At 42.8% G+C, this 13507-nt stretch overlaps 1 protein-coding gene across 1 annotated transcript in view; it reads left to right on the forward strand.

Moving 5' to 3' along the window:
- Positions 1-344: 344 nt before the first annotated feature.
- The window catches only part of DCAF12 (DDB1 and CUL4 associated factor 12), a 30989-nt gene continuing 17826 nt past the window's right edge, over positions 345-13507 (forward strand). The window contains exons 1-3 of the mRNA XM_055302192.1: positions 345-617; positions 863-987; positions 2053-2307. Coding sequence (XP_055158167.1) covers positions 910-987; positions 2053-2307 — 333 coding nt within the window. The 5' untranslated portion in view covers positions 345-617; positions 863-909. The remainder of the gene's footprint in view (positions 618-862; positions 988-2052; positions 2308-13507) is intronic.

Raw genomic sequence — 13507 nt, forward strand, 5'->3', positions numbered from 1 at the left:
TAGGGCAGGAGAGATGGTTAGGCGGGGGAGGTGGCCAGCAGGGAGGCATGACTGCGTGGAGAATGGAGCCCGTGGGCTCCTCAGGGATGGGAAGGAGGCGGCCAGAGGCCTGGGGAGCATCCTGGGCTGGTAATGCCAGGCAGGGCAGAAACGCTGCGGAGGGCAAGTCTGGCCAGGCGGGCGTGGACCCTAAGCCGGACTCCACCTTGCGAGGGTGGAGGAAGGAGGTCCTGCCTCCTGGCATAGAGTACAGCCCACGGTGTCAGCGCTCCGTTTCTGATAGGTTCGGGGAAAGTGCGGCGCTCAGTAAGAGATAACCAGTGGCAGCTGCCGGGTAAAGGCGTGTGCCGGGAGGAATTCCTAACCGGAGCGAGGATAGCCGTCCTCACTTCCGGGTGCCTGCGGACGGGCAGGCGGGGATCCGAGGTCCACGGCAGAACGCAGATTCCTTCGACCCCAGGTCTTCCACCTCAGCGGCCATCTGACGACCGTTGGAAATGCGCGGGCGGCAGCCAAACAACTGCCGCGAACTCTCCACTTGCAGGCCCTAAACCCCACCCCTGAAGGCCCGGGCAGCGTCGCCGTGGCGACATGCTGCGAAGTGCGGCTGCGCAAGGGTGACGGAGCGCGGGCGAAGGGGAGGGGGTGTTTTGGTTCTCGCCGCTCGCCGTCCTTTCAGACTCAATTCGTCTGAGAGCTGCTCGTTTCTTCCTCCCCAGCCCTTTCCCTTTCCCGACCCCTGTCCTCCCTCCCTCCTTTCTCTCTGCTTGCCTCCCCGGGTCCGGGCCATTTTCCGGGCCAGGCGCACAAAAGTGCGCGGCCCCGGGGCCCAGTATATGACCCGCCGTCTTGCTAACCCTAGCTACCCCCGCCCCATGTGGCTGCGGGGCCGCTGCGGCGCTGCCCACTATGGCCCGGAAAGCAGTTAGCAGGAAGCGGAAAGCGCCCGCCTCGCCAGGAGCTGGGAGCGACGCTCAGTGCCCGCAGGTGAGGGCTGAGAGGCCTGGACCCGGGTTCTACCGCCGAGGCACCTAGAGCGGGGGAGGGTTCTAAGATCAGGAAGCCGGAACCCGGGGACCAAGGTTTGTAGTCAGAGATGGGGCAGGAGTGGGGCCCCAGCCTGTAGGGTCAGGGCCGGGCCCTCAGGGATTCAGAGAAGAGCAGAAAGGCCAGAGCAATCAGGAGCTAAAGGGAAACTTGGAACAGGGCCCATTCCAGGGAAGCCCTGCAGCCGGTCGTGGGGCCTGAGAAGAAGCTACAATCTTGTCTTTGGCGGAAGGGAAACCAACGTCGATGGGAATCGGGAACAAAACCTCCCAGAAGATACTGGGAGACAGTAAAGTCCCCCCTTCCGGGACCTCGGGAAGCGGAGACGATTGCGTGCTTTATATGGGAAATAGGTTTCCCTGACCTGGGCTTTTTGCCTCTTGGATCGGTATAAAAAACAGCAGTTCTCAGGTATCATCCCTATAACGCCCTTGTTGAACGCGTTTCATACTCTTGATTTCCCGTGCCTCCTCCTACTCCCTTAGTGTTTGATTTTTCGCGATTCTTCAACGGCCTGGAGCGCGGGCCTGGTGACAGGGGGGTGGCCCTGATTGCGTGTCCCTGGAAGGCGTGGGACCCCAGTCTGCCCCCAGCTGCACTCTCCATGCGCCACGGGGAGTACAGACTGAGAGGGGAGACGGTGCGTGGGTAGAGATGCAGCTCAGGTGTCGGTATAGTGATTATTTGGTCCTTCGTTCCCTTCCTTATCAAGGATAGCTTTAGGGACTCTGAATCCTTCGCTCCTAACAGGCCTGGTAAACCTTTTGACCTCTTTTCTGCTTCCTTTCCCTTGTCTTTCAGTCCTTGTTTCTCATACGTAGGTTTGACTGAGTAGCATCTTCTCAGTGTTGGAAGAGTTAAACTGGACTTTTCTGTATTGAGATTCCTGTTCTGTTGTATGTCAATCCTGCGGTATGAATTCTTGGTGATTTCTCTGATACAGGAGGATCCCTTGTTCTGAACAAAGGTGGCCAAAGCCCTAATTTCTAATATTGCTTTCCACAGTTTGGCTGGGATCATTCACTTCACAAAAGGAAAAGACTCCCCCCAGTGAAGAGATCCTTAGTGTACTACTTGAAGAACCGAGAAGTCAGGCTTCAGAATGAAACCAACTATTCTCGAGTGCTGCATGGCTATGCAGCACAGCAACTTCCCAGTCTCCTGAAGGAAAGAGAGTTTCACCTTGGGACCCTTAATAAAGTGTTTGCATCTCAGTGGCTGAATCATAGGCAAGTGGTGTGTGGCACAAAATGCAACACGGTAAGTGTCTAGGGGGTAAATGAACCTTATTCTAGGACCTGGATACATTTTGGCTCCACATGCTCTAAAATCTTTCACTGCTCATTTTCCCCATTGGTTTCTTTTGGGAGGAGATTGACTCACTCTGCTTTCCATCCCCTTCCTATCTGCTGATAACTTCTTCCTCTCTTTATGTCCCTTTTCCCATTTCCTCATTTCTTTCTTGATAAATCTTCAGAGGAGTCTATTTCTTTAGGCCTCTTGCCATACAGCTGTTACACTGATTTTAGAGTTTCTTTAGCCTCACTTTTTTATGTTGCTTTAAGTCAAGGACCTCAGAGGAAAGATTTAGGAAGGAATGATGCTCAGGAAACATAACAGTGGGAATCTAGTTCTTATCTGCTAGGCTAAGGGCACATATAAAAATATTTAAAATGAGGGGATCCCTGGGTGGCTCAGCGGTTCAGCGCCTGCCTTTGGCCCAGCGCGTGATCCTGGAGTCCCGGGATCGAGTCCTACATCGGGTTCCCTGCATGGAGACTGCTTCTCCCTCGGCCTGTGTCTCTGTCTCTCTGTCTATCATGAATAAATAAATAAAATCTTTTAAAAAAATATTTAAAATTACATTTGGCGGGTACCTGGGTGGCTCAGTTGGTTAAGCATCCGACTCTCGGTTTCAGCTCAGATCATGATCAGGGTCGTGAGATGGAGCCCTGTGTTGGGTTCCATGATCTGCACAGAGTCTATATGAGATTCTCTTCTGCTCTGCCTGCTCATGCTCTTGCACTCTCTCTCTAAAATAAATCTTTAAAAATTAAATAAATAAATAAATAAAGTTGCACTTGGCAAAATCACCCTCCCCGAACATTTTTGAGTAGAATCTAAAGATATATTTCCTTTAAGAAAGGTCACAAAAGGTATGTTTGGTGGTTTCAGGTTGCGAATGTTTGTTCTTTGCAAAGTAGCCTCCTGAAAAGGATTCAAGAAAGAAAAAATAAGTATTACATGAAGAGGGGAGTGTTTTTATGCAGAATAACTTAGAAAACAGTTATAAGTGAATGAAGTGAAAAATTTATCAGTAAGCTATATAATCACAATTATAGGAATAGATAAAATACATCAATCCATGATTGGATATTGCAGATATAATGGGACAGAAGAACACAAGTATCATGATGTCAGAGGAATGGTGAGAGGCAGGGCCTGGAGGTGGGAAATGATTCCTGATGAAGCATGAGAAAGGATGGAATGTAGGCCCAGCTGCTCTCTGTTTTACCTTACCCTGGGTGAATACAGGAGTAATGTCATGATGGCTGGGTAAATTCACCTTAAACAGAAACACATCTTGGATTAGTTGAAAGAGAGAAGGTTGGTCTAGATGAAGAGTGTCTTAATTACTAGAGGTGTTTATTTTTTAAGATTTTATTTATTTATTCAACAGAGAGCACAGATAGAGGGAGTAGGAGGGAGAGGGAGAAGCAGGCTTCTCTGCTGAGCAGGGAGCCCAATGCTGGGTGTGATCTCAGGATCCTGGGATCATGACCTGAGCCCAAGGCAGAGCTTAACCAACTGAGCCACTCAGGTGCCCCAAAGTGTTTGTTTATAAAGGACCTAGGCAAAGATTTAAACATGAGTTTTAAGGAAGGAAATAATAATCATGGTAGTTGAGGCCCAGCTCTCATTTCCTCTTGTGTTGAAGGTTGCTGCTTATACAGAAGCCTTTCAAAACTAAATAGTGGTGGCAAGCTCCTACAAAACTTCCTTTTCCTATTCTCTAAGGCCACTCATGGTTTAAGGGAATAATCATCGTCACTTGGAGTAGAAAGTCTCCCATTTGGAGGAATCCATTCCACTCTCTGTATATACCTTTATTGTATTTTGCCCAGCAAATGTTGAATTATAAACTAAGTTAAACATAGTCTCCTTCTTAAATTTATTGACCCTATTTTGGAGGTTTGTATAATGTTAAGTAATAATTTACTGTTAATATCTATCTCTGTTTCCTCATAACCTAGTGTGTTTAATTAAGTAAGGACCTGTTTTTATAATTTGTGTTATCTGCTTAGCTTCCAGAACCAAAGCAGGGAACCAGAAACTCAGCTCTTTGAACTTGATGACATTTGACATTGATTCCCTTATCTGTGCCTTTGTTTTCCCATCTGTAACATGGGAGTGGTTAATATCCAGTGCTGAGAAGGTGGCTGTGCACATCTTGGAAAATACTTGAAGTTATCTTCCTTATGCAAAAGTAGTAGTGGTGATAATGAATATAAAACTTTCTCTAATGCTCTTTGCATTCCCTGGGACTTCCCTCAGTTGAAAGAATGGAAAATTAAACAATTAGAATTATCTTTGGATAATATGTGAAGATTTGGGGGGGAAGAAGAGTTTGTGCTGGATTCTCAATAATAAATTAAGTTTTTATGTGTGGAAATTTTGTTGTCAATGAGGCAGTTTTACTGTATTAAGTACGAAAAGTATACTACAACCATTTTATCCTGAAATAGCCTGTTAATATACTTGCAGGTTAGAAACTGTTTTTGTCTTGGGTGCTGTTGGTAATCATTAGCATTCAACTGAATGTACCTGCTAAAAAAGGCAGGTCATTTCCCAGTTAACTAACTTGCAATAGTTTTGAAACCTCTGCTGAGGTATTAGAAAATCCTTATTTGAAAAAAGCAGCAGGTAACCCCCCTTTTTTTTTTTTTTAAGATTTTATTTATTTATTCATGAGAGACACGGAGAGAGAGGCAGAGACACAGGCAGAGGGAGAAGCAGTCTCCATGCAGGGAAGCCAATGCAGGACTCCATCTCAGGACCCCAGAATCACAACCTGAGCCAAAGGCAGATGCTCAACCACTGAACCAGCCAGATGCCCCCGCAAAAAAAAATTGTTTTAAATATATTTAAAAGAGATAAAATCTGTAGATTGTGAGATGCTCAGATGTGATCCAGAGGATTAATCAAAATTGATACTGATGTCTTGAAATCTGGATAACTGGCAGGATGGCAAGAGGAAGCAATATTGAACAGATTTGAAAAGAAAATGAGTTTAGTTTTGTGTTTTCACTTAGTTGAAATTTAAAAGAGGGGTAAAGATTGAAGTTAGTGATTTGGGGATAGTCATCTATAAGGGATTTTTAAAAAATACAGGTTAAGGGATTATTGACATTAACGTACTACCATGGGAGAGAGGATAGAGAAGTCATTTTTAAGTTCCATAAACCTTTTCTAAAATTGAAAAAATTTCATTATGTGTATTTTCTGAGCACAATGTGGGGAGACTGGTGTGGGGAGCAGTCCATAGTTTTACATTTTCAAAAAAGAGTACTGTGAGCCAGAAATGGATAAGAACCACTGATACTGGGATGCCTGGGTGGCTCAGCGGCTCAGGGCATGATCCTGGGGTCTGGGATTGAGTCTCACATCAGGCTCCCTGCAGGGAGCCTACTTCTCCCTCTGCCTGTGTCTCTGCCTCTCTCTGTGTTCTCTCATGAATAAATAAATAAAATCTTTAAAAAAAAAAAAAAACACTGATATTGAAAGGGTAGCTAAAGATAGAACCTTGAAGCAGGAAGGTCAGAGGAGAACTAGGAGGGGTATTTTAGGGCACCTGGCTGGCTCAGTCAGATGAACATACAACTCTTGATCTCAGGTTCCTGAGTTTGAGCCCCACATTGAGTATAGAGATTACTTAAATAATTTTTTTTTTAAAAGGAAAGGGAGGGGGCAGCCCAGGTGGCTCAGCGGTTTAGCGCTGCCTTCAGCCCAGGGCCTGATCCTGGAGACCCGGGATCCAGTCCCACGTCGGGCTCCCTGCATGGAGTCTGTTTCTCCCTCTGCCTGTGTCTCTGCCTCTCTCTTTCTCTCTCTCTCTTTCTTTCTCTCTCTCTCTCTCTCTCTCTCTCTCCCCCCCCCCCCGCCTGTGTCTCTGCCTCTCTCTCTCTCTCATTAATAAATAAATAAAACCTCTTTAAAAAATAAAATAAATAAAAAATAAAGGAAAGGGAATATTTTGAGAGGGGTTGGTTTGAAGAGAAAGATGGTGATACTGTGGTAATGTATGTAGAATTTAAGGTATGTGATTTTAGATTCTTATTTCTCATTTACTGATACCTTTCAGCCAAAGACTATCAGGGACTTAATATAGTAGATACAGTTACTTATTGGAGTTACAGAGAACCTGTACCTAAGGGAACCACAAGACCTCTCAGAAAGAAGGTGTATAGAAAGGACTTAACTGAGGGCGATTTGGGGGAATGCTTAAGGAAATGGGACTTTCACAGGAAAATTTCCTGTAAAATTATTTTTACCAAGATATCAAGGCCTAGCTGATAGTACCAGGCTAATTCCTAGTTGTCAAGGCTGCTTTCTTTTTTCTCACCACTTCCCAAAGTAATGGTCAGAGGAATACTACTGACTTCACAGATAGATTTGGTGGATTATAATTTTTTTTAATTTTTATTTATTTATGATAGTCACACAGAGAGAGAGAGAGAGAGAGAGAGAGGCAGAGATATAGGCAGAGGGAGAAGCAGGCTCCATGCACCGGGAGCCCGACGTGGGATTCGATCCCGGGTCTCCAGGATTGCGCCCTGGGCCAAAGGCAGGTGCTAAACCGCTGCGCCACCCTGGGATCCCGATTTGGTGGATTATAATGAAGCAAAAAGCTGGCACCAGCCTGGCCCGGTTGGTAGAGCATGTGACTCTTGATCTCAGGGTTGTAAGTTTGAGCCTCACATTGGGTATAGAGATTACTTAAAACTGAAGTTAAAACAAAATTGAAGCAAACAAAATGAGTTTGGGTTGTGATTTGCTGTTAGATGGGAGGAAAAACTTTTGAGGAGCCTAATTTGGGTGTGGGGGAAGAATGGTAGACATGAGGGTTAAGAAAATAACTGTAATGTTGTCCCTAAGTTTATTTACATATGCAGATTCCTGAAATGATAAAAGCAGAATATGAAATCTAGTTTGAGATAGAGGGAAACAAAATACGGTTAAATGTGGGAGTTTTGCTCTGAGCAGATTTTAATTCGTGCTCCCTCATTTTACTGTTTTATTTCCCCAAAAGGATTACACCCTTTTAAAAGATACATGTATGTATGTATTTTTTAAATTTATTTGTTTGTTTGTTTATTTATTTAAGAGCAAGCATGAGTGGTGAGGGGAAGAGAGAGAGAGGCAGACTCCCAGCAGAGTAGGGAGCCTGACACGGAGCTCCATCCCAGAAACCTGGGATCATGACCTGAGCTAAAGGCAGATGCTTAGCCAACTGAGTCGCTCAGGCAACCCTAGAAGATATTTTTAACTGCTTTCAGAATTCCTTGGACCCAGCCAGGTGTATAGCATACTTACCTGTATCATTCATTTTTGTTTCATAGTTAGATAGTAACTTGCAAATTAGCCATTTTTTAAATGACATGTTTATTTTTCGCTTAGTAGAAAATGTTCAGATTTATCCTAGAATTAGTCTTTATGTTATTTTCAGAATATTTGACTCTTTTATTATTTTTTTTAATAGATTTTATTTATTTGAGAGAGAGAATGAGCAGGAGGGAGGGCAGAGGGAGAGGTAGAAGCAGGCTTCCCACTGAGCAGGGAGCCCAAAACAAGAGGCTTAATCCCAGGACCCAGAGAGCATGACCTGAATTGAAGGCAGATGCTTAACCTACTGAACCACCCAGGCACTCCTCAGAATATTTGACTCTCTTAGAGAGAGATTTTATTTTATTTTATTTTATTTTATTTTATTTTATTTTATTTTATTTTATTTTATTTATTTTTAGAGAGAGAGATTTTAGATGTACAAATGATAGAATTACTATGCTGATTCTGGGCTCCATTTATCATTAACTCTGTGCCTGTGGACAAGCCCCAGATACCTTCTTCTAAGCCTTTCTTCTCTCACCTTTAAAATAATTGGAGAGAGTAGTACCTGTCCAGTAGAGTCATGAACAGAATTAAGTAAAATGTTGGTTAGCACAGTGTCTAAAAATTGTGTTTAGTAAATTGTTGATATAATTAATGGTGGCAGTGAAGGACGAGGAGAAGTAGTGGCAGTAGTTTGATGGTTCTAGACTTTAAGTGTATTTCTGGGGATGCCTGGGTGGCTCGGTGGTTGAGTGTCTGCCTTCTGCCCAGGGCATGACCCTGGAGTCCAACATCAGGGTCCCTGCATGGTGGCTGCTTCTCTCTCTGCCTATGTCTCTGCCTCTCTCTCTGTGTATCTTTCATGAATGAATAAATAAATAAACTTAAAAAAAAAGTGTATTTCTGGCCAGATTGGGGTATGCTTAGGGTAAATAGTGAGCATTTTCTGTATCCTATTTATGGCTTCTTTCTGTATGCCAGTCGTAATCCCAAGCAGCTTAAACACTTTTTAATAATTCATCAAGGGCTTCTGAGTGGCTCAGTTGGTCAACTCTTTGCCTTTGGCCCAGGTCATGGTCCCAAGATCCTAGGATCGAGCCTGCTTTCAGGCTTCCCTTCTCAGCAAGGAGCCTACTTATCCTCCCTCTTGCCCTTCCACCCCCACTCATGTTCTCTTTCTCTCAAAAAAAAATCCTCTGTATTACATTTATTATTATATAATTATGTAAGGAAGTACAATTAGGAAATTGTATTTACCTTCATTATAGAAAGTACAGATAAAAGCAAAATATTTTACTGTCTACAAATTAAATAAACCAGTTCTGATAAGGATGTGGTGGAACAGATACATATATATATACATTGCCACTAAAACCCTTTATTGACAGTATTTTGGCATCATATTTTGGAAGTCTAGTAGATATTTTTTGCTGAATGAAGAGCCTAAAAATATTATACCCTTTGACCTAATATTTTCAGGGAATTTATCCAGAAGAGAAGTCTTTTAACAAGGTAATCATTGGAAGTTTTATCTAAATACTAACAAAAGCAGGGTGCCTGAGTGGTTCAGTTGGTTAAGTGGCTGCTCAGCGGGGTGTCTGCTTCACCCTCTCCAAGACCTCTGCCACTCTACCCTCTCTCCTACTTTCTCTCTCTCTCTCTCTCTCTCTCAAATGAATGAATAAAATCTTTTAAAAATAAGTAAAATTAAGATATTTATTTATTTGAGAGAGAGAACAGGGGGGAAGATGCAGAGGGAGATGAAGAAACAGACTCCCTACTGATCAGAGAACCCAAGGTGGGGCTTGATCCCAGAACCCTGGAATCATGACCTGGGCCTACAGCAGATGTTTAACCAACTGACCTATTCAGGAGGCCCAACATTCAAAGTATTTGATATGTTAAATGTAATGAGATGCAAAAAATTTTTTTAATTTATTTTACTAATCTCTACACCCAGTACCAGGCTCGAACTCAAAACCTTGAGATTTGGGATGCCTGGGTAGCTCAGCAGTTAGACATCTGCCTTTAGCTCAGGGCATGGTCTAGGAATCCTGGGATCAAGTGCCTCATCGGGCTCCTTGTAGAGCTTGCTTCTCCCTCTGCCTGTGTCTCTACCTCTCTCTGTGGGTCTCTCATGAATAAATAAATAAAGCTTAAAAAAAAAAAACCTGAGATTAAGAATTGCTCACTTCTGACTGAGCCTGCCAGCCACCCCAACATACAAAATTCTACCTGTGCTTATTATAGCCATAATTATGCATGCATGTGGTTAAGGACTAAACAGGAACTTGACAAATGAAAAAACATTTGAAAAGAGAGAGGGGCCACCTGGCTGGCTCAGTCAATGGAGCTTGCAATTCTTGATTTTAGGGTTATGAGTTCGAGCCCCATGTTGGGTATAGAGATTACTAAATAAAAAAATTTTTAAAAGAGAAGCTTCTTTAAAAAGAGAAGCTGGGGATCCTTGGGTGGCTCAGTGGTTTAGCACCTGCCTTTGGCCAAGGGCGTGATCCTGGAGTCCCGGGATCGAATCCCGCGTCAGGCTCCTGGCACGGAGCCTGCTTCTCCCTCCTCCTGTGTCTCTGCCTCTCTCTCTCTCTGCCTCTCTCTGTCATAAATAGATAGATAGATAGATAGATAGATAGATAGATAGATAGATAGATAGATAGATATAGATAGATCTTTATTTTTTTTTTAATTTTTTTAGTTTATTTATGATAGTCACACAGAGAGAGAGAGAGAGGCAGAGACACAGGCAGAGGGAGAAGCAGGCTCCATGCACCAGGAGCCCGACGTGGGACTCGATCCCGGGTCTCCAGGACCGCGCCCTGGGCCAAAGGCAGGCACTAAACCACTGCGCCACCCAGGGATCCCTAGATAGATCTTTAAAATAAATAAATAAAAAGAGAAGCTTCTGATGGTCTGTCTTACATTTTTAAATTTCCATTATTATTGATAAAATATTGTTCATAAACTTGGTTTTTTAAATGTTACTTTACCAAGATGAATCTTGTTTTTTCTTAGCCTAAAACAATGGTGGAAGTGGCCTTTGCTCAGTTATCATTCATTGCTTGTCTACTGACAAAGATTGAACACTGTTATATATTATACATCTTCTCTGGGGAGATAGAGTAAAATACAGTGGCATAAGATATATAATAAAAGGAGTTTCTTTTTTCTTTTTTTAAATATTTTATTTATTTATTTATTTATTTATTTATTTATTTATTTATTTATTTATTTATTTATTTATTTATTTGACAGCACAAGCAGGGGAAGCAGCAGGCAGAGGGAGAGGGAGAAGCAGGCTCCCCACTGAGAAGGGAGCCCTTACTCCCTTCTCAGGACCCTGGGATCATGACCTGAGTCGAAGGCAGACGCCTAACCAATTGAGCCACCCAGACACATCAGGAGTTTCCTTTATGAATCACACAAGGAATTTTTTGGAGTTCAAAATAATATCTAGAAGGGATCCCTGGGTGGTTCAGAGGTTTAGCACCTGCGTTCGGCCCAGGGCGTGATCCTAGAGTCCCGGGATCAAGTTCCACATCAGGCTCCCTGCATGGAGCCTGCTTCTCCCTCCCCCTGTGTCTCTGCCTCTCTTTATATGTCTCTCATGAATAAATAAATATTTAAAAATAGGGATCCCCCCAAAAAAATAAATAAATAAAAATAAAAATAGGGATCCCTGGATGGCGCAGCGGTTTAGCGCCAGCCTTTGGCCCAGGGCGCGATCCCTGAGACCCGGGATCGAATCCCATGTCGGGCTCCCGGTGCATGGAGCCTGCTTCTCCCTCTGCCTGTGTCTCTGCCTCTCTCTCTCTCTCTCTCTGTGACTATCATAAATAAATAAAAATTAAAAAAAAATAGTTCTTAAAAAAATATTTAAAAATAATAATAATATCTAGAGAAAGATCTTGCTTTTCAGTGGGCAAGTACACAATCATATTGTCCTTAATTAAGTCTTTGTGCTATAATGCTCAGGAAGTAAAAGTGAAAAAAGGATTATGTAGTATTATCATTGTTTTAATACTGTTATTATTGAAAGCTTATAATCTTTTAATATGCCAGATAAGTAATTAATACGTGACTACAGTCTCTCTTCTCTAGTAATTTGTAGTTTAGAGATAAGTAAGTCTCCCTGCTAATTCTGAGTAGATGGCTTTATACCTAAAAACGCTGTAGGGGAAGAAAAAGCTGAGAATATCTTGTATAGAAATTGTTTTCTTCTAAATAATCTGTACATCAATATTAGCATCTTTGAGTGCTATAAAAATCAATTTCTGTCTTCCATAGGAAGAAGTGAGGACTTGGGTAAAATTAGACTAGTAGGCCAGTTCTTTTATTTACCCTTTTATTTTTTATATTTATTTATTTATTTTTATTCACTTATTTATTTTTTTTAAATAGGCTCCATGTCCAGCCTGGACCCCAACATGGGGCTTGAACTCACAACCCTGAGATCAAGACCTGAGCTGAGATCAAGAGTTAGACCCTCGGGGCGCCAGGGTGGCTCAGTGGTTGAGCAGATATCTGCCTTTGGCTCAGGTCGTGATCCCAGGGTCCTGGGATTGAGTCCTATATGGGGCTCCCACAGGGAGTCTGCTTCTCTCCCTGTCTATGTCTCTGCCTCTCTCTTTGTGTCTCTCATGAATTAAAAAAAAAAAGTCACTCAACTGACTGTGCCATCCAGGCGTTCCTGTACCCTATACCCTATTTTTTCTGATTGGATGGTATTGCCTGGAAGTAGGATATAGACTTTGTAATTATATAAATCCCAGAACCCCGAAATCAAAACCCGAGCTGAAGGCAGATGCTTAACCAACTAAGCCACCCAGGCACCCCTACTACATTTGTTTTTTAAGTAAACTCTACTCCCAACAAGGGGCCAGAACTCAAGAGTTGAATGCTCTACTGACTATCACCCATCATTATTTCCTTAGTGTAAGTTCCTAAAATAACTGTAGAGTTTGTTTACACTTGTTAATTTTTGATACATATTGTCTAACCATTTTCCGTTGTTTTTCTTGGTCTTGACTCTCCTTTCCTCCTCTTCATCTTGGTTTGGGATAGGGAATGTATTCTGCTTTGATTTCATTTGTCTTCCCTTTACTCAACTTTCAGCAGACTTAGGCTGTGCCTTTTTCTGTCTGACTCAGTATAGTTTACCTTGATGTCTGTGTGACCTGTGTGGATTTGCTTTCCTCTCTTCATTAGGCTCCAGCTAAAACACTTTGGAGTTGCAGAAGCATTGTGAGCCCCTCCGTTTTATTAAGCTGCCTTGATTTTTCTATGTATGCACATTTCATATATATATGAATATGAATATGAATGTGTTTATATATATATATACATACACATTAAACCTGCATTCAGAGATGTACTCTGTTGTCTTATATGCTTCCTGATTGTAAGGATTTTGCTTTCTTTGTTTTTCCTCTGTTTTAGGTTGTAGGTTTCAGGGAACCATTGAGACTCAAACTAACCTTGCCATGCTGTTAGTTCCTGGCAGGGATCCCAGTAGGTTAGTGTAGAACAGCCCCATTCTAGGATTTGTTACAGAAGCTGCATGAAAGGTTGACCCCTTGTCAGAGTGCTTGGGGAGATATTCTGTGGCAGCTCATTCACATTCCTTTCCCTTCGCTTGAAAAAGCAAAAAGGTTCTGTCCTTCACATGGTACTTTGTCATCCCTCTGCAAGAGTGAGGTTAGGGATAAACTCCTTGTTTCCTGGGCCCTCTAGAGACCCAGATATTACCAACTTTTTCATTTCCCTTGTATCAAATGTTTTTCAAGAGTAGATGAAACTACTGCACCATAGGAAATTAAACATTAGAATAGTGTATTAC

This window comes from Nyctereutes procyonoides, unplaced genomic scaffold (assembly GCF_905146905.1).
Source record: "Nyctereutes procyonoides isolate TBG_1078 unplaced genomic scaffold, NYPRO_anot_genome, whole genome shotgun sequence".
NCBI lineage: Eukaryota > Metazoa > Chordata > Mammalia > Carnivora > Canidae > Nyctereutes > Nyctereutes procyonoides.